This window comes from Lathamus discolor, chromosome 18, assembly GCF_037157495.1.
Source record: "Lathamus discolor isolate bLatDis1 chromosome 18, bLatDis1.hap1, whole genome shotgun sequence".
Classification (NCBI taxonomy): Eukaryota; Metazoa; Chordata; class Aves; order Psittaciformes; family Psittacidae; genus Lathamus; species Lathamus discolor.
Genome location: NC_088901.1, coordinates 5,515,182 through 5,542,938, shown reverse-complemented (window position 1 = coordinate 5,542,938; position 27,757 = coordinate 5,515,182). Strand labels below are relative to the sequence as shown.

Sequence of the window (27,757 nt, the reverse complement as noted above, 5' to 3'; positions counted from 1 at the left end):
CGCAAACACTGAACTTCGTAACATCGGCCCCTGCATCCTCACACCTGAGCATCAGGGGAGGCTTCTGCCCTCCTCCGCCGTGCCCAGGGCCCCTGCAGCAGCGGGTGCGGAGTGAAGGCCTCCCCGCCAGACCCACCCGGAGCACCGCGGCCCCCTCCCTCCTCCCCTCAGGGCCCGGCCCCGCCCCGCCCGGGCTCCTCCGGTGCGCCAGGGGGCGCCGCAGCGGGCGGAAGTGGGATCGCTTGGCGGGGCCATGGCGCTGCCCGGCGAGCTGTGGGCAGAGCTGCCGGCCGAGCAGCGCATCTTCTGCTCCGTGCTGCTCTTCTCCTGGGCCGTCTACCTCTGGGAGACCTTCCTGGCGCACCGGCAGGTCGGCGGGGGCACCGGTGGGGCCGGGCGGTGGGGCCGGCTCCGAGCGGTGTGGGGCCGGCTCCGAGCGGTGTGGGGCCGGCTCCGAGCGGTGTGGGGCCGGCTGAGCCCGTCACCTGCGCGGGGAGGGCTCGGCCCCGGCCCCGGCGAGGCAGCGGGGCTGAGGCGCGGTGTCCGGCCGCGGCCTGCCGGGGTTTGTCGCCGGCGGGTTCCGGGGCGCTCTGGCAGAGGGAGAGGGCCGGGCCGGTCGTGGCTCCCCGCCATGGCGTCCCCCCCGCTCGGGGAAGCTGCCGCAGCTCTGCCCGGGGGGGGGGGGGGGCGCTGACCGGCACCTCGGTGAGGAGGGGGGAGGTTGGAGGAGTCTGCCCCCCCCGCGGGGGGTGACCGGCAGCGGCTCCATCGCCCCAGCAGGCTGGAGAATGGGGAGGGCAGAAGTGGGAGGAAAACCGTCCTGGGCTGAAGTCAGGGCAGCTTAGCAAGTGAAGGGGGTGGGGAAATAAGCCCGGTAGTGCTGCAAAGGCAACTGCTCACTGCAGGACAATGCCGGGTCTGTCAGACTCCAAGCAGCAGCCACCTTGGGAGTCAATTCCCCCCCACTTCTTCCTCTGCTTCATTTGTTATTGCTGAGTGTAGCTTTGTACAGCATGGGATGCCCTGTGGGTAGTTCCGGTCAGTTGTTCTGGCTGTGTCGCTTTTCAGCCTGTTCCTGCGGTGGAATAGAGAGGGAGAAGCCTTTGGTGGTCCAGTTCTGGGCCCCTCTGTTCAAGAAGGACAGGGAATTGCTTGAAGGAGTCCAGCGCAGAGCCACAAAGATGATTAAGGGAGTGGAACACCTCCCTTATGAGGAGAGGCTGAGGGAGCTGGGTCTCTTTAGCTTGGAGAAGAGGAGACTGAGGGGTGACCTCATCAATGTTTACAAATATGTAAAGGGTAGGTGTCAGGATGATGGAGCTAGGCTTTTTTCATGATATCCAGTGATAGGACAAGGGGCAATGGGTGTAAACTGGAGCATAGGAAGTTCCACGTTAACATCAGGAAGAACTTCTTTACTGTAAGAGTGACAGAGCACTGGAACAGGTTGCCCAGGGGGGTTGTGGAGTCTCCTACACTGGAGATATTCAAGGCCCACCTGGACAAGTTCCTGTATGATGTACTGTAGGTTACCCTGCTCTTGCAGGGGGGTTGGACTAGATGATCTTTTGAGGTCCCTTCCAACCCTTGGGATTCTGTGATTCTGTGGTGTTTAGCAGCAGACTGGTGTTAGCAGCACTGGTCACAAATGCAAAGCAAACCAGCACCGAAACTGCTGTGAGGAAGTGAACTCCATCCCATTCAGACCCAGCGCAGCTGGCGAAAGCTCTTGTGAGCCAGGAGATCAGCTAAACAAGCTGCCCGCTCCTCTGCTCACAGGAGGAATGCGTTCTGAGCTGACAAAGGGTAGGAGCCCTTCCTTGGAGAAGGGATAAATACACTGGAACAAGGCAGTGGGTGGGGTAGGGGTTTTCACTCTTGAAAACTGTGAAAGTTGTGAGTTCTCTGCAGCACGGAAACGTTCCTTTGTGCAGCAGCATCACAGAGATGTTTGCTTGTGAAGGTGCAGGTTTGCAGAGGAAGATCAGGTGTTTAGTTTCAAACTCTGGTCCAGGAAGCCACATCCTGTGGAAAAAGGAGTTTGTGTGATCGTTAGGTAGTAACCATATCAGAAATAAGAAGTAGGCAGCTCGGTTTCTGATTATAATGTAATAATAATGCCTCAGTTTTATATTTGAAGCTTGATGGAAAATAGGACTTCAGGAATATTTGTTATTCTATGGGTTGTTTAATTTCTTTTTCTGTTTTTAACTTCTTGTGCTGGCCCGTGGGATCCTGGTGTGTGTTACGTGAAAATCTGATTTATCTCCTTAAAAATACTGGCTCTAGACATTACATTTCTCTTTACTTTTTCAGAGGCGGGTCTACAGAACCACAACGCATGTACCACAGGAGCTGGGGCAGATCATGGATTCAGAGACCTTTGAGAAATCTCGGCTCTATCAGCTGGACAAAAGTACCTTCAGCTTTTGGTCAGGCCTCTATTCAGAGCTTGAGGGCACTGTAAGTACCTAAGCTCTATTCCAGCATTCGTATGGCACTTTTCAGGTAATTAAACTGTGCAATACTTTGATTCTTGGTGGTCCCGTGCACCTGCACTGGTGGCGTTCTGCAGTCTGACGTCAAACACTGACATTTGGAAGGCCTAGAACTTCTTGTTTGTGGCTGTATTTACCATCTAAAAAGAAGGAATTGTTCAGACAGCAAGTAATTTCTCTATGCCACGCTGAGTCATACTGTAGAACCGATACTATATTATGCTTTCCACTGCCAAATAATTAAGCAGCATTAAAATTACTTTAAATTATTACAATACAGGCCTTTTCCTGTGTTTGGAGGCATGCGACTACTTTCACTTCTAGAGAAAAAAAGAAGGTAGAAAGAAAAGCCGGTGAGAACAAGAAGAGTACCAATGGATACTTCTTAAGTGGAAGAACAATTGCACTGGGCCAGTAGCGTTCGCCTATATGAAGAACCAGACCCATTGAGTTAAAACAAAGTATTTACATGTGTGATTTACAAACAGTCTTAAAAGAAAGATTTTCTGTCTGAGATGTGCTGCTCATCAGTAGCACAACTGGGTCAAAAAGGAGTTCCAAAATGTCCGGCATTGCAGAATATAGTTAGAGCATGATCTACTGTGTGATGAACTTAAGGAAGCAAAAAGGTTGATTATAAAAGGTACTGAAAATAGTACTGTTATGGCAGTGTAAGTGATGTAGCTCTATAACTTAGAGTGTTGGGTGACATGGTTTAGTGTTAGGTGTCCCTGCCCATGGCAGAGGGATTGGAACTGGATGATCTTAAGGTCCTTTCCAACCCTAACTATTCTGTGATTCTATGATTCTATAACTATGATTTGAAACTTGTACTTAAGAATTGCAGCCCCTCTTAACTTTTGCATTCCTTATCTCATTTGTGCAGCCTAACCTAGACTTCATTTCATTTCGTAGGAGCTTGTCAAAATGTACATATGCCCAGGCAGCTGAGAAGGCTGATGGCATCCTGGCCTGTATCAACAATTGTGTGGCCAGCAGGACCAGGGCAGCAATTGTCCCCCTGTACTGGGCGCTGGTGAGGCCGCACCTCAAATCCTGTGTTCAGTTCTGTGCCCCTCACTGAAAGAGAGACATTGAGGTTCTGGAGCAGGGCCAGAGAAGGGCAATGGAGCTGGTGCAGGGCCTGGAGCCCAAGTGTGATGGGGAACGGCTGAGGGACCTGCGGGGTTCAGTCTGGAGAAGGCGCAGGTGGGACCTGATCGCTCCCTACAAGTGCCTGACAGGAGGATGGAGCCAGGAGGGGCTGGGCTCTGCTCCCAAGGAACAAGGGATGGGACAAGAGGAAATGGCCTCAAGCTGCACCAGGGCAGGTTTAGATGGAGCTGAGGAACAATTCCTGCCCCAGAGGGTGCTCAGGCATTGGAACAGGCTGCCCAGGGCAGGGCTGGACTCACTATCAATGAAGTTATTTGAAAGATGTGTAGATGTGGCACTGAGACATGGTTTAGTGGTGGCCTTGGCAGTGCTGGGTTAACAGTTGGACTTGATGATCTTAAAGGTCTTTCCAACCTAAATGATTCTATGATTCTATTCTGCAATCAAGCTGAGGTCTCTGATGTATATGATGTATGGAGTTTCTTCTTGACATGTATGTGATGATGAGTTACTGCTCCTTTCTGGGATACTGAGTTGTGTCTTTCCATTTCTCCTGGGATTATCAGATTCCAGCAGAGCTGAAGTGAGGGGGCCTCTGCTCTCTGGGTTTGCCACTTCCTCAGAGTGTAAACTGCACCTTTGATTGGCTTTGAGAACTACCTGAACTTGAAAGATGCTTTTGTGGCCAAAGTTGATGAATTGGATGACAGTTTTGCAACACTTTCTGGAAGTATGATTCAATTAACCAAGTTAATTGAAGGGGAGATGCTGAGCTAGGATTACTGCTATGCTTTATTTCAGCCTTTAATTATGTGGGTTTCTTTTTAACTAATAGGTAGGGTCAACATCATGGTAATACCTGTCATTGTTCAGGGGGTGGTACTTTTGGGATTTCCAGGTCTGAAACTTACAGGTAGCCTGCAAAGGAGAAACAAGCTTGCTTTGATCCTTTCCATCTGCTGCTGACACTCAAAATGCAGGTTATAAGAGTAAGCCTTTTAAAAATAACTAAGTAAAAACCAGGCCCTGCCTATGCTGGAAGCCTGCCTACTTGAAAACTGATTTTTATGTGTAGTGATGCATAACTTGCTAAGAAAGTCAGTATGAAACATTTGGAAGTCAAGCTGCTTAACAAACGCTACCAGCTCCTGCCTTGAACTACAATTAGCGCTTACTTCAGTAGCTCTGTCTCAAGTATTTCTTTGATGGTGTGTCCTGAGTAGTCCACTCCCTTGGCAACCTGTATGGCAGGAGGCATTGCCAGACAGGCACAAGGCATAAAGCTTCCTTAAAATGGCTGAAGCAGCACTAATACTGAAAGTGTGATTACAGCCTTATCCTGAATGCCTTTCTCTGGGCAGGCAATGCAGGAGAGACTGTCCCAGCTCACTCAAGTTGCTGAATCTTGCATACTCCTCCTAGAGATGTGTTATACAGCCACCAGGCAAATGAATTTTAAGGTCTGAAAAGTACACCTTGTAACAGCAAAGCCTACAGTAAATTGGCTTGGAAATGTGCTTGTCTTTCCCAGGAAGAAAAGACGCTGGACCTGATCTCTGCTTCTCTAAAGTAAAACTGAAGCATTGCCAAGTGCTCCAGGCTTTCTTTGTGCATTGCTAAGATCAGACGGGGACAAAAAGCCTAATTATCAAACTTTTCTCATTCACCCTTTAAAGGTCCTGAAATTCTAGTGGAATAAGATGCAGTCTGTTTCATATTGCCTCTGTGGTATGTGGTTTTGTTTTCAAGATGATTCTCCTCTGTGGAGGAATTCCTTTTCTCTGGAATCTGTCTGGTCAGATCTCTGGTGGTGCTGGGTTTGGACCAGAATACGAGGTAAGCAGCCCTTACATTTTTAAGCTTGCATTTAAGTGGGATTTATCTACAGGCACAATATAGTGAAAATAACAGATTTTCTGGTGAACATAACAGTTGTGTGAGTCTGAGAACACAGCCAGTGTGTGACATGCAAGTCACTTGTGACTGTGAGAATGGAGACCTTAGGCCCACTGTAGGAGAGGATCTGGTTTGAGACCACGTTAAGAACTTGAATGTGCACAAGTCCATGGGACCTGATGAAATCCATCCGCGGGTCCTGAAGGAGCTGGCAAAAGAAGTTGCTAAGCCACTGGCCATCATATTTGAAAAATCATGGCAGTCAGGTGAAGTTCCTGACGACTGGAAAAAGGGAAATATAACCCCCATTTTCAAGAAGGGGAAAAGGGATGACCCAGGGCATTACAGACCAGTCAGTCTCACCTCCATGCCTGGCAAAATCTTGGGGCAATTCTCCTGGAAGGCATGCTAAGGCACATGAAAAACAACAAGGTGCTTGGCGACAGCCAGCATGGCTTCGCTAAGGGGAAATCGTGCTTGACCAATTTGGTGGCCTTCTATGATGGGGCTACGGAACTGATGGACAGGGGTAGAGCAGTAGATGTCATTTACCTGGACTTGTGCAAAGCGTTCAACACTGTCCCACACGACATCCTTGTCTCTAAATTGGAGAGACATCAATTTGGGTCTTTAGAAAGAGGCTCTTTAGAAAAGAGAGGCGTGGCAGGTGGGGAGGGGGAGTTGCCCTTTATGTTACGGATAGGCTGGAGAGTATGGAACTCTGTCTGGGGACAGGTGAGCAGTTTACAGAGAGTTTATGGGTCAGGGTTAAAGGGAAAACAGCCATGGGAGACATTACTGTGGGGATCTGTTACAGGCCGCCTGATCAAGGAGAACCTGTGGATGAAGCACTCTACAGACAGATAGGAAAAGCCTCACGCTCACAAGCCCTTGTTCTCATGGGTGACTTCAACCACCCTGACATCTGTTGGAACAATGGCACTGCACGGCACAAGCAATCCAGGAGGTTCCTCGATTGTGTGGAAGACAACTTCCTTCTGCAAGTAATAGAGGAGCCGACAAGGAGAAGTGCCATGCATGATCTTGTGCTCACCAACAGGGAAGGGCTCGTTGGGAATGTGGTGCTACAGGGCAGCCTTGGATGCAGCAGTCACGAGATGGTCGAATTTGAGATCCCCAGGACAGTGAGAAGAGCGTGCAGCAAGCTCACTGCCCTGGACTTCAAGAGAGCAGACTTTGGCCTCTTCAGGAGCCTGCTTAGTAAGGTTCCATGGGATATAGCCCTGGAGGGCAGGGGGCCCAAGACTCTTGGTTGATATTCAAGGATCACCTGCTCCAAGCTCAGGAGTGCTGCATCCCAACTAGAAGGAAGTGCGGCAGGAGGGCCAGGAGACCTCCTTGGATGGATAAGGAGCTGCTGAGGAAAATTCAAATGGAAAAAAAAGGCTTATAAAAAGTGGAAGCAAGGACAGGCGGCCTGGGTAGAGTACAGGGATGTTGTCCGGGAAGCTAGGGACCAGGTTGGGAAGGCTAAGGCCCAGTTAGAATTAAACTTGCCCAGGGATGTTAAGGATAACAGGAAGGGATTCTACAGGTACGTAGCAAATAAAAAACAGACTAGGGACAACATAGGCCCCTTGAGAAAGCTCTTGGGAGAACTGGCTGCACAGGATTTGGAGAAGGCTGAGGTTCTGAATGACTTCTTCGCCTCGGTCTTCACTGGCAAAGGTTCTGACCGCACACCCAAGTCTTAGAAGGTAGACGCAGGGACTGTGAGAATGAAGACGTTGGGCCCACTGTAGGAGAGGATCTGGTCCGAGACCATCTTAAAAATCAGAACCGTGCACAAGTCCATGGGACCTGATGAAATCCATCTGCGGGTCCTGAAGGAGCTGGCAAAAGAAGTTGCTAAGCCACTGGCCATCATATTTGAAAAATCATGGCAGCCAGGTGAAGTTCCCGACGACTGGAAAAAGGGAAATATAACCCCCATTTTCAAGAAGGGGAAAATGGAAGACCCGGGGAATTGCAGACCAGTCAGTCTCACCTCTGAGCCTGGCAAAATCTTGGAGCACATTCTCCTGGAAGGCATGCTAAGGCACATGAAAAACAACAAGGTGCTTGGTGACAGCCAGCACGGCTTCACTGAGGGGAAATCCTGCCTGACCAGTTTGGTGGCCTTCTATGATGGGGCTACGGAACTGATGGACAGGGGTAGAGCAGTTGATGTCATTTACCTGGACTTGTGCAAAGCGTTTGACACTGTCCCACATGACATCCTTGTCTCTAAATTGGAGAGACACCAATTTGATGGATGGACCACTCGGTGGATAAAGAACTGGCTGGATGGCTGCACACAAAGAGTTGTGGTCAATGGCTCGATGTCCGTCTGGAGACCGGTAATGAGCGGTGTCCCTCAGGGATCGGTGTTGGGACCGGTCTTGTTTAACATCTTCATCGCTGACATGGACAGTGGGATTGAGTGCGCCCTCAGCAAGTTTGCCGATGACACCAAGCTGGGTGGTCCGGTTGATGCACTGCAGGGAAGGGATGGGATCCAGAGGGACCTCGACACGCTTGTGAGGTGGGCGGGTGCCAACCTTACGAAGTTCAGCCATGACAAGTGCAGGGTCCTACACCTGGGTCGGAGCAATCCCAGGCACAGCTACAGGTTGGGCAGAGAAGAGATTCAGAGCGGCCCTGCAGAGAAGGACTTGGGGGTGCTGGTCGATGAGAAAATGAACATGAGCCGGCTGCAGTGTGCGCTCGCAGCCCAGAAAGCAACCGTATCCTGGGCTGCATCAAAAGGAGCGTGACCAGCAGGGCGAAGGAGGTGATCCTGCCCCTCTGCTCTGCCCTCGTGAGACCTCACCTGGAGCACTGTGTGCAGTTCTGGTATCCTCAACATAAAAAGGACATGGAGCTGTTGGAACAAGTCCAGAGGAGGCCACGAGGATGATCAGGGGACTGGAGCACCTCCCGTATGAAGACAGGCTGAGGAAGTTGGGGGTGTTCAGCCTGGAGAAGAGAAGGCTGCATGGAGACCTCACAGCAGCTTCCAGTATCTGAAGGATGCTGGGGAAGGACTCTTCGTTAGGGACTGTAGGCAAGGGGTAACGGGTTAAAACTTAAGCAGAGGAAGTTTAGATTGGATCTAAGGAAGAAGTTTTTTACTGTGAGGGTGGTGAGGCACTGGAATGGGTTGCCCAGGTAGGTTGTGAGTGCTCCATCCCTGGCAGTGTTCAAGGCCAGGTTGGACAGAGCCTTGGGTGACCTGGTTTAGTGTGAGGTGTCCCTGCCCGTGGCAGGGGGTTGGAATTAGATGATCTTAAGGTCCTTTCTAACCCTAACTATTCTATGATTCTAAGTCTCAAAGCTGCTTGTCAAATGAGATGGTGGGTTAGGTTTTGGGGGACTTTTTGTTTGGGTGTTTCCTTTTCCTAATCCTGGCTGTGATTTTCCTGCACAGTAAAAGAGTGGGAAATTTGAGGCTACCATTATTTTGTCTTTGTGCTTTGGATGAGGTATCTATTCTAATTCTTATCCCAAATCCTTATATTTAAATTTGTTGCATCAGTATATTCCTTTTCTTTAACATAGTATTAAGTAATCTAATTATCACAATCATGTAATTTTTGTGAATTTATCCACAGAAATTCTTCTTTTAACCAGTTTCAGTTAAACCACTGGCATAAAATCTATTTTTAACACCCAGAATATTAATGATAGTACAGGTCAGTAAAGATCTGGTGTATTTTGACTTTGTTTTTTTCCCACAGATTGTTCAGTCATTGGTATTTCTGCTCCTTGCAACACTCTTCAGTGCAGTGACTGGTCTCCCATGGAGTTTGTATAACACATTTGTCATAGAAGAAAAGCATGGCTTCAATCAACAGGTATTGTAGATAGCACTTGCACTGACCTGACATCTTCAGTAGGTTTGGCTGGTCAGAGGGACTGGTATGTCCATATCTGTGCCAAAGATCGTTAGGTTTAGGGACATTTCTACTCATACAGCATAAAAATAAGAGCTGTGACGGTTTGTTGAGCACTGCAGAAGTACCCATTCCTCAGCAAAATTCTCTGTCTGAGCTCATGCCTTTGAGCAGAGAGAAATGTGTATTCTAGGACAGGAACAAAGACATTTCATACCTTAGCTCTTCATGTCTGGATGCACTATTCTTTGCTTTTCATAAGTCCTTCCTTAGAAGTCTGGATTATGGAGAAGTCTGGGGCAGACCTGAGCCGTGAACACTGAAGAGATGAAACAAGACAGAGATGTCACTTTTCCCTTCATTTTGGTTCACTTATTTCTTGTATCAGCTGGTACTAAATAAGAGAATTCAGCTCTTCATTTGTATTCCTGTGAGGTACTCACTTAATATCAGCCCTGGCTTCCTTAATTTTTCTCACCAATTTAGTTTATCCTGCTTCAGTATCAGTTTCTCGTGAGATCAGATTTTCCTTTTGGGAGAAGAGCTTCAATCTAGGACACAACATTAGCCATTTCATGGCAAAGCATAAGAGTTTTTCTGCTTTTGGACCCAGCTAGTGTTGTCTGCAGTACTTTTTGTTCAAAGTCTACTAGGAAGTTGTTTCCTTGTGTTGCTTAGTTTGTTTTTTTACAGTAGAATGAGATTTGGATGGGTAGCAGGTGTGGGATAAAGCTGCTTGGCTCATTCCAGTAATGGTACAGATACATTGGTACTAACAGGTTAAAACTTAAATGGGAAGTTTAGATTGGATATAAGGAGGAAGTTCTTTCCTGTTAGGGTGGTGAGACACTGGAATGGGTTGCCCAGGGAGGTTGTGAGTGCTCCATCCCTGGCGGTGTTCAAGGCCAGGTTGGATGAAGCCTTGGGTGGGATGGTTTAGTGTGAGGTGTCCCTGCCCATGGCAGGGGGGTTGGAACTGGATGATCTTGAGGTCCTTTCCAACCCTAACTGTTCTATGAATCTTCATCAGTATTTTCTGGTGTGCTCCAGTTGTGTGGGCATGTGTCCATACAATAGGCATTAGTGGCTGCTTAGCAAGAATCTGTCACCACAGTGTGTGACCAGAGTGTACATGTCTAAAGAATAGCCTAAAATTTGGGGTTTATATCCAGTTTGTATGTGTTAGTCATGGAAGTCTGGGGCATCTATCCAAATCCTTAGTTTTCATTAAAATCTATTTTACCAGTATGCTTTTTCCTTTCCAGACAAGTTCCGTATCTTTAACGTAGTCTGGGCTTTTTAATACAGCCTTGTTGGGAAGGATCTTTACATGCTATCCCACTCATTTCTGTGCCTGGCAGATAGCTGTAAGTAATGAAGTAAGAACTCCAGAAAGAGCTAGTTGGGTGTCTGATCGTGCTGCAGGGTCGCTAGATCAGATTCATTCAGGTAGAGCTCTTTTGAAATATCTATTGTTTCAATTCAAGTTAACATTAATTTTAAAATCTGAGACAGTTACGTGAGTAACTGTAACTGCAAGTGGAACTTGGAGTGCCCAATATATACTTAAAAATCTTCCATAGGACTTCTGTATGTTTCCTGTTTAAACAATCAGCTTAGTAGTAAGAGAGTTAAGATGAATGGAGGCAACTGTTAAAGACAGTTTCCTCCATTACAGTAACTACGTTTCTGTAAGTTTCCTGTTGTCTAAAAATCCCATAATGTCTTGGGTATAGATTGGTAAAGGAATTAAGGGACAGATTAGCTTAAATTTTTTATTTCCTCCTTTAATGAAGTATATATACGCAACACAAAATAAGGGTTCTAACACCTTTTCTTAACCGACTCTAATTTCCTCATCCCATTAGTATTGCTGTTGTGTGATTTGTCATATTTTGTTTCTGTGCATCCCCCGAAGGGATCAGTTCATTAACCACGGTGCCACATCCGTATTTACACTGCAAATATCGCTGATCTCTTCTCTTTACAGACACTGGGATTTTTTTTTAAGGATGCTATCAAGAAGTTTGTCGTGACTCAATGTATTCTGTTGCCAGTGACATCCCTTCTACTTTACATTATTAAAATAGGAGGAGACTATTTCTTCATCTATGCCTGGCTCTTCACATTAGTTGTTTCCTTGGTGAGTATGAGAATGTGGTGGGATTTCTTCCAAATGGTAATTTAATTGCATGGCTCAGTGTGCAAAGGAAATAGAGAAAAATCTACATTTCCCTGGAATTTAGTGGCTACAAACTGTACCTGTGTCTTGCACTCAGTGTGCTTGTTCAGGAATAATAGCTCATATTAATTGTTCACATAAATGTATTATCTTAGATTTTCTGTATTTAATACTGGAGTGTCATCATCAATTGAAGAATAAACATTCAAAAAGCTTTAATACAGATACTGGAAATAGAACATGCTGTGGTGAGAAGTTCCTGTTCCTTAAGTATAGAAAGGGCACAAGGAGAACTGCCAGCAGTTTGGCAAGACAAGGCAGCATGTGCTCTCGGAAGTAAAGTTTCCATGGGGCTTTTCCTGCAGGTTATCGAACACCACATCTCAAGTTGCATTTCTTTGTATTGAGATGAGTAGCAATTTTCCACTCCTGTTTCTGCTTATAGAGCTGCTTTGCCACACTGGATTGGTAACTGATGTTTTCAGGGCTTATATTGAAAGGATCTTTTCATATACCCCATAAGCCTCAGTGGTACAGTTCATACTTGTGGGTTGTTCTAGTGTAGCCTTATGATTTGCAAAACCAGGGAGATATTAGTTCCTCGCTGATATTTTAAGTCTTAAAGGCTTTCAAGACTTCCTTTGTCATGGGAGGATTAAGCTGAAATATTTAAAGAACTGGTAGTTTCAGGATTGAGAGAAGATACAGGATGTTCTGAAATGGCCTGCCCTCATTCCTATACCTAAGTAGTTTGTTTTTTTTCCCTTAGCTTCTTTTATACCAGTCATGGACTGCTTTTATTCTTCCCATCTTTTCCTTAAAATATACGTAACAAAAAGTGTTGCATGATCTCATAAGAAGCTTTCTGAATGTGTGATATAGTCAGTCTGCCAGGCCTCCCCATATTTGTACTTCAGGCATCGTCTTCCATACCAGAGAGGCTTCAACCACTTGTCTTGCTTAATTGCAGCACATTAATATTCATGAATAACCTGGGCAATAGTGTCCGTTAAGTCCACGCCTGGATCACGAGCCCATCTATATGTTGCGTCTCTGCCTTGGTGGCCTAAGATGTTGTGGGCCCACCAGGCTAGAAATAATTCACTCTTGTATGGCCAGTGTAAATCCATTTGAGCCACTTCAGTCTCAGCTGCTTGATCCACCTCTGGGTTGTCCTGATGTTCCTCAGTGGCCCGACTCTTGCATGCATGACCATCTCCGTGGCGTACCTTCACCACCAGGTTCTGCACCCAGGCAGTGACATCTTGCCACAGTGCAGCAGCCCAGATGGGTTTACCTCTGTGTTGCCAATTGCTCTGCTTCCATTGCTTCAACCACCCCCCAGAGCATTTGCCACCATCTATGAGGACCAGAACTGATACCATATTTCCTTGTCTGCCACTTCCCTATCCCAAACTGGTATTGTTTTTTCTTTGCCAGCCCCTTGAAACTGAACTCACCACATGTTTGCATGTCTTGTTTTTAACATCTATATCATCTGTGTTTGCAGGTGCTCGTTACAATCTATGCAGACTATATCGCACCTCTGTTTGATAAATTTATTCCACTGCCTGAGGGAGAGCTCAAGCAACAAATTGAAACAATGGCAAAGAGCATTGACTTCCCCCTGACGAAGGTGTATGTTGTGGAAGGTGAGATTTTGGTTTTTTTAATAAAAAGACTTTGTTATTTTGCATTTGTGGATTTTTAGCTTTGATTGTGGACACAGTAGCAGAGCAGTTGCTTACATTCCTCAGCTACTGTAGTACCTGTCAATGCCTGTACCGTTTCCTTTTCCCCACTTTGAGGTCAGGAAAGGGAAGCTGAATGTACAGCCTTAACTCAGCATCAACGTGGAAGACATATTTTGGCACTGTAGACTGGAAATCAATGGCACAAGTCAGAAATGGAAGCAGCAATGAAGATTTTCCAGTTTTAGAACTTCAAACCAGAGCAAAAGTTTATTATTATTTTTATCTTTTCTTGTCCCAGCTTAGCATTAAGAGAGGGCTTGCTCAGCCTGGAGAAGAGAAGGCTCCAGGGACACTATAGAGCACCTTCCAGTGCCTGAAGAGGCCACAAGAAAGCTGGAGAGGGCTGGTATCTGTAGCTCATCTCTTCTTCTTCTCCTTTTCTGTTTCTAACCTCTTCATCCTTATCCGTTTTGAGTCATCTTTGCTGGCACATTGAAAGAATTACAAACATATTGGTCCCAGGGCCTTTGCTAGGAGGGCAGCACTTGTTCTGTGCAGAATGCTCTTTCCATTCTGAACCTGAAATTGCAATAGAAATGGCTTTTTTTCCTGGATATTAGATCTTCATGTCACAGCTCTCTTGTTTTTAGTGATTTTAGTAATAAGATGTTATGTATGAAACAGATTCTCACTTGGAATCAGTAAATGAGGTCATCGTTACATCATTTTAAAGTATGCTCCAACCTGCATATTTATCTGCTTGAGTTTGTGTGCTGTTCATCTGGGGACTTTGAGAATTCATTTGGAAGAGCCTGTTCTACGTAATGCTGCCCAGTCTTCAGTGCATGGGATTAGTCACATCGTGGTCTTTAATGTACATTTTTCTCATCAGGTTCTAAGCGTTCTTCTCATAGCAATGCTTATTTCTACGGCTTCTTCAAGAATAAGCGGATAGTACTCTTCGACACCCTCCTGGAAGATTATTCTGCCTTGAACAAAGAGCCAGCAGAAGGAGAAGATGGTGAGAATGAAGATACCAAGTCTAAAACCAAAGTGAGTTCATCTTTGGTTTTCATCATGTTGTTCACATTAACTTCTTGGTGAGATATTCCCTTGTGTTTTCTAATGTATTTTAAAGGCCCTTAGTGAGATGCTAAAGTCCAAAATCTAATGATTTTAACACCAAAGTATCCTTGAGCTTCTAATTGGAATTTCTGGGGCTGTGTGAGTGGTACAGATAGTACCAAAGAGTCCGCAGAGATCGACAGGGGCTTTAGCAGAACTCTGGTTCCCTGTGTGTAAAAAATGAGCCTTCCTTGAAATTGGTTGAATAAGGAACCTACTCTGGGGTTTAGCTCATGTTTCTTCACAGACACACAGATACAGATCCACACGTGCATAATAAGTAAGAAATTTATTCACTTGTGTTCAGTCGTAGCTGATATTACTTCTGCTTTGTTACATTCTCTCAGAATAAGAAGCAAGGATGTAAAAATGAAGAAGTTCTGGCTGTACTTGGTCATGAATTGGGTCACTGGAAACTAGGTCACACTGTCAAAAACATTATCATCAGCCAGGTAAGTTATGATAAATGGGTGGTTTTCCTGGAGCCTTCTGTTACTATTGCCATCTCCCAGTGCCTGCTTCCAGATTTGCAAGTGCACATTCACACAATATACTTCTGCTCTGCAACAGAATGTATGCTTGGTTTTTTCCTTTGCTGTGTTGACAGTGAACATGCACTGGCCCTTCTGCCCCTTCTAGCTCCAGCTGGTTGGTAGTGTTGTCCTAAATCTGGGTTCTTTCATCAAGGATGCAAAAAGCCAATAAACACACAGGGTCGAGGTATTTATTTCATGTCTGCAGAGATGGGTGCTAGGTGATAATTCCACAAAGCTAGCACATCAGTGCTGCTCAAATCACAACTACTTCTGCACCAAACATTAACATATTCAATATTGTAATACATATGTATTCTTACTCACTTACATGATTGCCTAAAACTTACTTGCCCGACATGTAGATTAATAACCATGCTCCCTACAATCTGTAAGATTCCCACTTTCTTAATCTTTTGAAGAGGTGCTATACCTGAGGTAGGTCAGTTGGTGGTTGTGATCTTCCCCTGCCAGAATTACCTTTCCCCTATTTTAATCTGCGTTTGGCAGTTCTGAATGGTACTTCACAGACTGGTGCCCTAACAAACATTATTCTGGAATGGGTTGCCCAGGGAAGCTGTGAATGCTCCATCCCTGGCAGTGTTCAAGGCCAGGTTGGACAGAGCCTTGGGTGACATGGTCTGGTGTTCGGTGTCCCTGCCCCTGGCAGGGGGTTTGGAACTGGATGATCTTAAGGTCCTTTCCACCCCTAACTATTCTGTGATTCACTTCCACGGTCACCATCTGAGACAGACAATTTCCTACCCATTGCTAAAATTCAGGCAAGTCCACCAAAAAGTTTAGCTAAGTTAATGTTAACTTTTGAGTTCAGAAAATGATTCTTTAGTGCATGTAAAGGCCAGATGTTTGTTCCTCTTTGTGTATTTGTTCTAAAGTATTGATTTGTGGGGTTTTATTTCAGTCGTGTTTCTATGCAAATCTGTAATGTGAATAGGCTGTGTTTTAGACTTAGATCATAATCTAAGGATGTTGTTTCCTTTCTCTAGATGAATTCCTTCCTCTGCTTCTTCTTGTTTGCTGTGTTAATCGGTCGAAAAGAACTCTTTGCTGCATTTGGTTTCTATGACACCCAGCCTACCCTGATAGGCTTGATGATTATTTTCCAGTTCATTTTTTCACCTTACAATGAGGTAAATTGATTTCAAGACATAGATGCTGAAGTATCATACTCTTTAAATAATGCTTTGATTTTGAATGGGTTGGGGGGAAGTTTGAAGTTTCTTGGGGCTCTGGTATCTTGTTTCAATAAGTAGGCTTATTGCTCTATGTTTGGAAGACCCTCAGTTTCAGGTGTGGCCTGGACAACCTTTAGTGGGATCATTCTACAGCCACAGTGATGTGTGGGATGTGGGAAGGTAGATAGTGGAGTACTTACTGATACCATAAGGAACTTGCAGATATCTGCATTGTAAACTCAAATGTATTTCTCTCCACAGGTTCTCTCATTCTGTTTGACTGTACTAAGCCGTCGATTTGAGTTTCAAGCAGATGCATTTGCCAAGGAACTTGGGAAGGCTAAAGACCTGTATTCTGCTTTGATCAAGCTGAACAAAGATAATTTAGGATTCCCTGTTTCTGACTGGATCTTTTCAATGTGGCATTACTCCCATCCACCCCTTTTAGAAAGACTTCAGGCCTTGAAAGTTGCAAAGCAAGAGTGACAGGAATCTTTGCTGGTTCAAAGACAGTGCTTCCATCTCAGAAGCAAAGTTAAGTGCTGCATTTTAATTTCTTTTTTTTTTTAAATGGATGATGCCAGTTAAGTGCAATGTTAACAGCACCATAATCCAAGAATCCCGAAACAGGTATTACGTTATAAATGACTTTTTTAAACAAAAAACAAAACTGTGGAAATGCAGAAAAAGTACTGGGTGAAGACCTTCCCCCCCACACACACACACACTGGTTTTTCTCTCTGTATCATAGTATAGACTTATAAAGGGAGGAAAACAAAAGTATAGATTTCAAAGCACCTGTAGGTTTCAGTTTGTGTATGCCTTGAACGATGCTTTTGATCTTTTTTCCCATTTCCAGCATTCTGTGAAGTCCCCCAGGCTGAACCCTCTTCACAATGAAGAGGGTTTGAACGACTTGATTTCTTGTATAACACTGCTTGTGCTTGCCAGTCACTGGTGGTTTAAAAAGTTGAATGCAAGTACAGGCCTTTCTCCTGGGTTCATGTCTGTCGTAATTCAAACTGCTCCTTAATAAAACCTCCTTTCTCTGAAGTGTGGGAAGAAGGATGAATTACAGCTGAAGAAACGTGCCATGGCTTTCTTGAAAAGGAACAATGGTCCGTATTTAGTAGCATTATAGTGGGATTAGGTTCCTCCTCCACTGTGCTGCTGGGGGTGTGGAAGGATGTTACGGGGAGGTGGAACAGGACCCATATGTTAGAAAAAGTTGCTCATTCTCAGTTCTTCTCCCTTTGGCCTGTGAGCAGAACCATTAACAACTTTTCCATACCTCAGTTCCTCCATTTCTCTTGCCCTTTGCCTAAATTTTCTGTGATACAGAAGCATCAAGTCTCTCAGAGCTGAACTTTCATTCTGAGGTTTGTCCTCTGCTCCATGGAGGGTTTTCCATTAATGTGGATCCAACTAAAAGAGCAGTGCTGGAATACTTAGAAAATATTCCTTGATGTTGTTCTGATATAAATGGCCCAAGCCACAGTTTATTCATACAGATCAGCAAAGGACACAGTGGTAGAAATGGCTTCTGCATTGATGATCCCAGATTTTTCTGATGAAAGATGGAATTAAATTGACTCTTGTTAAAAGTGAGCTATAGGTTTATATGTGCCCTACAAACGGTTTGGACCAGACTGAATGCAAATACTTCACATAAACCCCAGATTCGTGTGTCTGTGGTAAATGAAAAGGTTCTGCTCAGCTCTGTACAAAGAGAGAAGTTGAAGCAAATTCCCATTGTTTCATATGCCAGAGTATTCTCGGAGAATTTACCACAGCTTAAATTTGCTTTACTTATTATAGGGAAAAATGCCTTCTAAGATGATGAGCATGATGATGTCTGGGGTGCAACACGATACAGGATGTGGCTGTGGAAGCCCTTTGTATGCCTTATTCTAACTGTTTATACCCTAGTGAATTTGAAGCTGACCTATAGATACGGACTTAGGAGACAGTTTTACAAATAGGGGGAGCCAGTATTTGTCATGTTAACTGCACTTAATAAATGGCCCTTTAAAATAAAAGGATTAACTTGAATCTGTCAATTTAGAAGAGTAAATGAATGTGTCGAGGTTTGAGTTTGAGATGTTGGCTGGTGTAAACCTGTGTTATATGTGCTCTGAAGAACCCATTTGTCTCATCCATTAGGTAAAACTGAGGCTCAGAAATGAATTTTGTGACTATTTCAAGAATTCAGCTTGGCACAAATAAAAAGAGAGTAAAGTGGGGTAACAGAGGAAATGCCACTTCCTACGGAAGCATGAAATACTCAAATCCAGACCAACGTGGTGGCATGGTGTGTGTCCTGGAATTAGGCACACATCCCTTCTGGTTAATGATCAGTTTTGAAGAGAGGCAGGAAAATGAGCAAGAAGCGGGCTTCTGTCTTCTGTTACCTTTAGCTGATAATGTTCAGGCTACTCAAGGCAAGAGCAGAAGGTTGCTGGCAGCATGCTCCACACTGGGACCATGGGGCTGGTGAGCACTGATAGCTCCAGCTTCCCATTCCCTGCCTTTCCAGCTTTTCCTGATGGTGTAAGTAGAAGCTTGAGGGAGGACATGGTGAAGAAAAGTCCCAGGCCTTAGAAGGAGACAGGAGGAGGACTAAAATCGGGATGTTTGATGGAAATGGGCACAAATGCCTGCCTTGCAGCAGTTTCAGCCCATTTTGAGTGTGTTTGAGCCCAGAACCCTCCATGTTCTGGACTGCACCCCATGGGTAGCAGCTCAGGGAGGGGATTCTCCCCCTCTGCTGTGGTCTGGGGAGACCCCCCGTGCAGTCCTGATCCAGCTCTGAGCCAACAGCACAGGAGGGGCATGGAGCTGCTGGAGCGAGGCCAGAGGAGGCCATGGAGGAGCTGCAGGGGCTGGAGCAGCTCTGCTCTGGAGCCAGGCTGAGAGAGCTGGGCTGGGGCAGCCTGGAGAAGAGAAGGCTCCTGAAGGGGAGACCTGAGAGCAGCTCCAGTGCCTAAAGGGGCTGCAGGAAACCTGGAGAGGGGCTTGGGACAAGGGCCTGTAGGGACAGGCCAAGGGGAATGGCTTGAACCTGCCCGAGGGGAGACTGAGCTGAGCTCTTAGGCAGAAGCTCTTCCCTGTGAGGGTGCTGAGGCGCTGGCACAGGGTGCCCAGAGAAGCTGTGGCTGCCCCATCCCTGGCAGTGCTCAAGGCCAGGTTGGACACAGGGGCTTGGAGCAAGCGGCTCCAGTGGAAGGGGTCCCTGCCCGTGGCAGGGTTGGAGCTGGAGGAGCTTTAAGCTCCCTTCCAGCCCAGGCCGCGGCTCGGTGCCCCCATGGCTCACGCTGTCCCACACCCGTCCCCGCACCGCGCTCTATGACCACGTGGTTCTCCCGTCCCTACTCTCCATCACTCCTGCCCTGCAACCCCCAAACCCCGCACTGCGCACGCGCCCCGGTGCGGCCCGGACGTGACGTCAGACGGCGGCGCGGCCTCCTTCCGGTCGGGGCTCGGGCTCCTTTGTGCGGCGCGGCCGGGGCGATGCTGTCGGGGGGCAAGAAGGGCGCGGAGGCGGCGGCGGGCGGCGAGGGCGGCCTTGAGGCTCCGGTGCCCCCGCCCGCCGCCGCGGGGGCCCCGGGCTCCTCTGCCGAGAGCGGCGGCGCTGCGGAGCGCACGCCCCGCAAGAAGGAGCCGCCGCGGGCCTCGCCCCCGGGCGGGCTGTCCGAGCCGCCGGCCGCCGGGGCCGCCCCTGCGCCCGGCGCCGAGACCACGGGCATCGCCGAGACCCCCGAGGGCCGCAGGACCAGCCGCCGCAAGCGGGCCAAGGTGCGTGCGGGGGCGGGCAGCGCGGTCCCCGCGGCCGCGGGCTGTGTGCGGGCTTGTTGCGGCCGCTGGGGCTCCGGCCCTGCTCGGTGCCGCCCGGGTGTCAATAGCGAGATTTATCGATGAAACTTGAGGGCTGCAAACAGCCCCTGGTGATTTGTGCCTTTGCTGCGTGATCCGGTGTGTAATACCCGTGAGTTGCTCTGCCCATGGGGACATCGCCGTTTCTTCTGTGGCGGTTTTATTGGAAACGTCCTTGCGGAGGATGTTGGCGATCTCTGCTGTGCCCAGGGCTGGGTGTGCGCGATGTGGGGGCTGAAAACACGCTTGGGAGCTCTGTTGTGCTGTAGCCACGGCACTGAGTGGCTTCCTCTTCAGAGCTCTTACCTGGTCTGATAGCTCGACCGGTCCTTTGTATGGAGGAGCTGCTGGGTAGGTCAGTTTGGTGCATCTTGTAACCTGCCAGGGGGGAGACTGAAATGAGCTCTTAGGCACAAGCTCTTCCCTGTGAGGGTGCTGAGGCGCTGGCACAGGGTGCCCAGAGAAGCTGTGGCTGCCCCATCCCCAGCAGTGCTCAAGGCCAGGTTGGACACAGGGGCTTGGAGCAAGCTGCTCCAGTGGAAGGGGTCCCTGCCCGTGGCAGGGGTTGGAGCTGGAGGAGCTTTAAGGTCCTTTCCAACCCAGACCATTTTGTGATCTCTGAAGGCCCCATGCCTGGGTTTTACTTGCTTTACAGTCGTCTGTTTACAAGCAGGAATCAGTGCAGTGTCTGTGGGTTTGCTAAGGGTGTTAGTCTCTTTTGGCAGAGCATCTCCCCATCATCACTTCAGGGTAGCACGGGGTCACCTTACTGTGAATGTCTGTGGGGTGAGCTCAGTTGAGGAGGGTGTCCAGGTTGAAAACAAACCTAGGGAAAAGCTTGGAGTGTTTCATTGGACTCGGTTGTTCTCTGAAAGTTGTGTGAGCTCCAGGAGGAAGGGAGGCTTCAGAGGGCCTTAGGGCAGAAGCAGTTTGTGTTGGGTTTAGATACCTGCGATAATGGTGCCGTGGGATCATTGAAACTTGCTTCAGAGCCTGGGTTCACAAGAGATCCTGGGGGTGCAGCGTTTGCTGGGCAGTGAGAACTCAATGTGCTGCGCAGGGAACGTGAGCATCTGAAAGGGGCTCATGGAGCGTGTTGAATTCAGGCTTTCCTGTACACGACTTCCCAGTGCTGTTGGGAATTGTGCCCGTTATTGCCCTGTCTTAATGAACTTGGACTGTGACAGACGTGTCGATGTCTTGAGGATACATGAAGAGCGGCTTTGGTCATCACAAGGTGACCTCTAGGGTGCTGGAGGGCCACAGCTGCTTTCTCTTTGTTTTCCCATGGCTGCGTATTGAGAAGTGGTTTATCCCCTTTCCAACAGGTAGAAATACACAAACTTTCTAACTTGGGGCAAAAAGCCTGGTTTCTGAACCGGTGTGAGATGCACCCAAGGAAATCCATGTGGGATTTCCTCAGTGAATCTTGTGTCCAGATCTGGTCACCCACGTTTGACAGCTGAATTCAAGCTGGAATATATGGATTGGACATAGAGGTGATTTGTTACCCCTGGGTTTGACGGGGAGGTGAAGAAGGGGGAGAAAGCCAGAGAGGTTGAATGATAATGTAACAAATACCGATAAACTGGGTTCTGTAGGAGCAGGAAGTTCCTGTTATTGGACAGTTGGGTGCCGAAGACTTTAGTGGAGATAAGACAGGGAACTCACAAAGCTGTTGGAGGTTTTATCACATGGCAGCCATAATAAGACAAGGTAACTCAGGCCTTTTGAGCTGTAGGTAATTTTGTTGTTTGCAGTGTTCATTTTAGCAGTGAGGCTTAGAGACATCTTCAGTGCGTTTATCCTCTGTGATGCTTCTTACAGGTGGAGTATAGAGAGATGGATGAGAGTCTTGCAAACCTGTCGGAAGATGAGTATTACTCTGAAGAAGAGAGAAACGCTAAAGCTGAGAAAGAGAAGAAACTGCCACCACCACCTCCACCACCTCCTGCAGAAGAGGAGAATGAAAGCGAGCCGGAGGAGCCATCTGGTGAGTAGAGAGACCTTCTTCTCCTTCTCTGACACTACTTACCTGTTCTATTGCCAGAAATTAAGTGGGGTCAGGTGCAGCATCATGAATCGAGTCAGGTTTTGAATGATTGTTCTACAGTGTTTTCTTTGCTGGCCCAGTTTGGGAAGGAGGGGAAATCACAGCAGAGCAGCCTGGTAAAGATGGGAATATGCATGATTTAATTCCAGATTTAATAAGCCAAACTTCTCATGCTATATTCTCATTATCCTTATTGACTTGTCTTTGGAAGCTTATTGACCAAAATAGCCTCTTTGGCATTTAACTGTCACACCTGCTCGTGTACCGACAGTCACTTATTCCTCTGAGAGGTTAGATTTACTGAGGGGATCGCTATGCAGGAGAGCAGATTTAATCCACAGTGATTCCTGTGGCTTTAAAACTATGACTGATCTTAAGTTCCGGTTGGATCCTGTTTGCTTAAACTTCAGTGCTTTCCTTATTGCCTTTGACAGACTTGTCAAGCTTCACTTTTCATTGGGAAGGTTTTGGGTCAGTCGTGTTCAGGAAGCAGCTACTTTTGAGATTTCATGGGGTTAGCAGTACCCTCTCCCTCTGTTGTGTTTCTGACTACTACCAGTAGCTAGGTCTGGTGTTGATGTATCACTCTGCTATGTACAAAATCACACTTTGGCAAAGTGTAGCTGTTGCAGAGACTCTCTGAGGTGATGCGTGCACCAGCTGGTTTTAGACAGTACCTGAAATCTAGTGACTGAACTTTTGGTAGTTCATCACTGATGTGGATAACCATTAATGTGCAGTTCTGCTGCTCTTATTTGGCTTCTTTTGGCTGGCAGGTTTGAGAACGTAGACAATGTGACTGTCAATTTGGGGATACTTACGTTCAGTGTCAGAAAATACATTAATAGCCACAGTGGTGTGCTGTCTCTTGGGATTTGTCCCTGTAATCTCTTTTCAGTTGTGGCTGTTGGCTTCTGGCTGATACTGGAATAGTGTAGCTTATCTGCTTGACTGAAATATTTGCAATGATGAAAATCCTCCCTGCCCCCAGCTGAAGCTGATCTATCAGAAATGCAATTTTGGTATGTGTAATTAAGCAAATATCTTAAAATTTTCCATTTAATTTAGCTCAGACTTTGGGTTTAATCCCTGAGACCTCATATTAACACATTTCTGATGTTCTCAGATGTTTTGTAAGAGATCTCTCAGATGCCTCTGCCATTTTGCCCCTCTAAGAGTGATTACTGGAATCAGTTTGAGGTATAATCAGTGTTTTATCCTGTGAAGGAAGAGTTGTGGAAAATAGGCAGTGATAGACACATGCTGTTCTATACATACAGCAGTCTCTTAGGCAGTTATTCCACAAGCACTCGATTTAGTCATCTAAATACAACCAACTTGAGAATGGGCTATATCCAGTGGCCTAGAGATAAGGAGATTTCAGGTCATTGTATCCTTTCGCCATTCCCAGAAATACTGTGATATGCATGAAGCAGTGATGTAGGAAGATGACAGATTTTCCATTGTCATTCCATAGCTAGTCCTGCTGTATTTCTAAAGGCTTCTTAAACCATATACATTGGTGGATCTCTCTCTGTCTTTGTTAATACAGGTGTCAGGAGCAGCAGGTCATCTCTTGCTGGCTGTTAAACTGCACTGAAACTTCTAATTCAAACAGCCGTTAGCAGGAAGGGGCATTGGAGTCTGCTGTGTACAGTAACAGTGTTTATGATTGAGTTGGTTTTCTCTCTGTTGCTGCTTTGAAGCAAAAAGAAATGTTCCATTAGAAGTATTAAATAGGACAGTAATTCTAGAGCAGGATTGTGTATTGAAAATACAACAAACTACAACAGGTTGTTTGTGTATTGCTGTTAATTTATTCTTATTGCAGACCTGAATAATTTCCTTTGTATGCTTAAAGGCTATACAAACATAGGTAGTGCAGTAGAGGTGTAAAGCTGTCATGTTACAGGTTATGACCTTTTGTGTTGAAAAGCCTCATTGTGCATATTTAACCATGTAATAGGGACAGTAGCTGGTGTTTCATTAGTCCTCACTGTCAGTTTGCAGTAGAAGGGGGTTATTAAATATCACACTTCAGGTGACAGCAAAATGCTGGTCATATTTGGGGTGGGTTCCATTGATGTGTTCAGCTGTGGGAAGTTCCAGATGTTTTGGCTCTGTGAATTGTTATAGTCTGGATTTGCAGGATCTGCTGTGTTTTATTGCAGAGCAGTTTGAAAAGGTGCAAGAGGATTTCATGATTAAGATCCTTAAAGTATCTCTCCTCTTTTTTAATAGGGAAATATTTTCTGTTGGCAAAAAGCTTCCAAACTCGCTGTCAGTGCTGAGTGACATTTGTGGTGTTTGCCAATATCCCTTTGAAATTAGGAGCTTGCTGCTTTTGTTTTTCTCTTTTAAGGATCTTTCTTGTTTGTCCTTGCCAAATGGGATTTTCCCTTTTCTGGCTTGCTGAGGATACTCTTTACCAGCTCCTTTTCTTCCTTTTGTCTGTGGGCATCTTGTGTTTCTAGCTGCTGTTTTCCAAGGGAGTGCAAGACTGATCATGATGCAGATGAACATCAAGTGAACAGTCAAACTTAGTGCTGCTCTCTCTGTCTTCCATCTGACTTGTCTGTTTTCCTGATGGAATTCAGTACACATTTGTAATCATGGGCCACCAGTCTTGATTTTAAAACAGTACGAAAGGGACTCTTTGTTGCCCTTCTTCCTGCCTGCTCCTCAGCTGTTGTTCTGTTGCTTTGAGACTTCCAACAGATTCTGCTCCTGCTCATGTTGTGTTGGGCTGCAGTAACTGGATGTCAGCAGGGATCAGCAGTTCGCTGCTCTTTTCCGTTGCAGCTGGAACCTGACTTTCTTAGGGGGAAGGAGAGGCAACCTGCACTGGAGGCCTTGTTTCCATACTGCTGTACTTGGACTGGGTAGTGATTAGAATAGTGATAGTAATAGTGATGCTTTCTTTTTTGACCTGGTTTAACTGTTCCTAACAGAAGAGGGGAAAATGCTGATGTCTTCGTATAAGTAAACTGGGAGCAATTTTGTCCCATCTACTCATTGTCAGTACTAATTTAGGGATAACGAATGCAAGAGGCTGATGTCAGCATCTTTTCCATGTCTTAATTTACAGAAGGCATAAATACAACTTTTCCTGCAAATGAATGGCCTGTGCTGGAGGTTAAATATGAACGTTTTTGTTGTGTTAGTCTTTCCCAGAATGGAAGCAGGTCTTGGAATTTGCCCAGCAAAATAAAGTACTTCCAGTGTAGATGAAGTGAGACATTTTTTCTTGCTGTTCCAGATACATTAGTTCATATAATCCTGATTTTGGGACTTCTGAGGCCTCTGAAAATGCAGTTATTTGTCACAGTCTCTCTTGCGAGTTTCTGAACGTGTTGCAGCATTGCAGATGTTAATCCAGGTTATCAATGTATGAAAACATTTGGTTTGCTTTCTGTGCCTTTGCTTTAGGGGTGAGATTTGTAATTCAGCCGAAATTCAGCTGCAATTGCAATGTATCCCCCGAGAGCCTCAAATTGCAGTCTGGCAAAATTGGCCACCCGGTTTCAGCCTCTGAACAGTAATCTTAGCAGTTGTGTGTTCAGCCTTAGGTTAGGCCTTACTTTTGCCTGTCTGGAGATAACACTTTGAGCAGTTCTGCTCTAGGAAGTGACTGTTCCATTTGCTACCATGACCTCAGCAGTTTGTTTCAGTGGGGGTTTGCCTGGACTTGAGAAAGCACCCAATTTGCTGCCTGTTGAAGCACTGCTTTGAAGGAGCCTTGGTACAGCAGCAGCCAAACAGTGCTGGGCTGTCCCTGTAGCGTTCCATGGCTTTCTGCTCTCTGGAGATGACAACAGTAGGCAAATACCTGACTGTGCAAGGATATTGCTTGCAAGCTGAACGTGGAGCTATTCTATAAATCTCTTGTGACCGTGAGCAGTGTGTGAGGTGACCTACATTACCTTTGGTCCTGCAGATACCTCGTCTGTACTCCATCTCTGTTCCTTGTTGTGCTGTAGTCCCGTCAAGGCTGCTATTTAGGACTTGCATGCAGGCTAAGGCAGTTTTGAGACTTCACATATTTCAGATGAGTGCTTTGCCTTTCCTCATGTTTCCAGCCTTGGATACATTGGAAGACTGATATCTTTCAGTGCTGGGTATTGATCACATTGCATGGATTGATACGTACTTGATTCAGAGGTGGTCTTTGTGTGTTAGAGCACTGTTGGTGGATCAAGGGCACCGAAGCCAAACCAAGTGGTTTGAGCCTTTCAAACCCAGTTCTGTCATCAAGCTTCAGGGAGGGGTTTATGGCAGAATACTAAAAAGAGCAGGCTCTTTTGAGAGTAAGAGGCTTTTTGGAATGGTTCAGACTATCCCCTTGCACATGGAGAGACTCAGGACAGCCAAGGGCAAGGTTATCAAATTCCTTTGGTTTGCGACCCATGGAATGTGATGGTACCCACCCGCCAGATCTCGACAGTAAGAAATGTAAGCTTATTAATCAAATCCTAGACATTCATGAAGTCGATCATAAGTATTTAGCCACTAAGAATGCTACATGTTGTGTGCTTCTTTCTGTCCCATTAAGTCTGATGTAAAGCGTTCCGATAACATGGATAACATGTAGAAGACTGCAGAGATTGGTGCCCTGAACCTAGGTTCCAGCAAATGGGGTTCTCAGGAAATGGGTTTAGCTGGTTGGTGGAATTTAATATCTACAACGCCAACTGCCGGGCCTTTGTGTCCAGTATGGTTTAACTTATGGAGTAAGGTCCCTGAGTTCTCCTCTTTCCTTCCACAGGGCAAGCAGGAGGACTTCAAGACGACAATTCTGGAGGGTATGGAGACGGCCAAGCATCAGGTGAGGGTGGCGTTTGATGCTTGCCAATTAGTAGCAAGAGCCGCCAGATTAGGGAGTGATGCTTGCAAGTGCGCACGGGTGCGGTTGTTCAGGACTTAGCCAGAGGTACAGGAGCTGTTCAACAAGTGAGGGGTATTTCCAGCTTCAGTTGAGGTCTGTACCAGCTGCAGGGAGGACACCAACCTCTGTTGAAATGCCTCAGGCCGATCTCTCATCCCTCCACTCCTCTCCTTGTTCAGAGGAGTCCAAACGTGCAGAAAGATGTTTCTTACCTGGCCAGTTTCTACCCTTGAGTGACACCGAAAGGCCTGGGCTCCAGCACAGCAGAACCTTTCCTCTAATGTGCTGAAGGAACCTAGCAGGGAGTGCCTTTCTGCTCCTTTGTTCTTGTGCTTTTTCTTTTGAGAGCTTTGTGCTTGAGCCAGTGGTGAGCCCAGGAGATTTATCTGTCAGGGACAGGCGGAGTCTGCTTCTGGGTTGGGAATTCGCCATTTGGCCTGAGTTCTGATGCTGGCAGTGTGCACGATTCCCACAGTTGGTGTCTTTACTCCTAAGTGAGTGCAAGGGAGAATCTTCCTCCAGCTCTGCCACTTCTGCTCTCACTTAGGATTTGGGTTTTAAGTAAAGGAGCTGAAGGATCCAGAACGTATTCTGTACCTCCAGGTTGCTCTTTTTGAAGCAAATATAACTTCAGGGTACTCATCTGGGAGCGCATCCTTGCTGTTCTAAGTAAAGAAGTTATGGTTTGGATCTTACCACTTGCATGGGATTTCTGACTGTTGCAGATTGTGGGGTTAAGGATGCGTTGCCTGCTTTGTTTTCAGGCAGGCACTGGCTGTTTGGAAATTGTGCATATTTTGCATTTGATAC

At 46.6% G+C, this 27,757-nt stretch overlaps 2 protein-coding genes across 3 annotated transcripts in view; both read left to right on the top strand.

The window, feature by feature from the left end:
- The first annotated feature begins 214 nt into the window (after window positions 1-214).
- ZMPSTE24 (zinc metallopeptidase STE24) lies at window positions 215-18,188 on the top strand. Its single transcript, XM_065697725.1, has 10 exons — window positions 215-370; window positions 2,317-2,463; window positions 5,364-5,450; window positions 9,251-9,367; window positions 11,397-11,549; window positions 13,099-13,240; window positions 14,175-14,335; window positions 14,755-14,859; window positions 15,948-16,091; window positions 16,398-18,188. Exons 1-10 carry the CDS (start codon window positions 254-256, stop codon window positions 16,620-16,622), a joined length of 1,398 nt encoding a protein of 465 aa, XP_065553797.1. The 5' UTR covers window positions 215-253; the 3' UTR covers window positions 16,623-18,188.
- Window positions 18,189-19,631: 1,443 nt separating this feature from the next.
- LOC136023312 (lysine-specific histone demethylase 1A) overlaps window positions 19,632-27,757 on the top strand; it is a 28,500-nt gene continuing 20,374 nt past the window's right edge. The window contains exons 1-3 of one of the 2 annotated variants that reach the window (XM_065697643.1): window positions 19,632-19,931; window positions 21,837-22,002; window positions 26,828-26,887. In XM_065697643.1, coding sequence (XP_065553715.1) covers window positions 19,647-19,931; window positions 21,837-22,002; window positions 26,828-26,887 — 511 coding nt within the window. In that variant the 5' untranslated portion in view covers window positions 19,632-19,646. The remainder of the gene's footprint in view (window positions 19,932-21,836; window positions 22,003-26,827; window positions 26,888-27,757) is intronic. The other variant, XM_065697644.1, reaches the window with a different exon arrangement.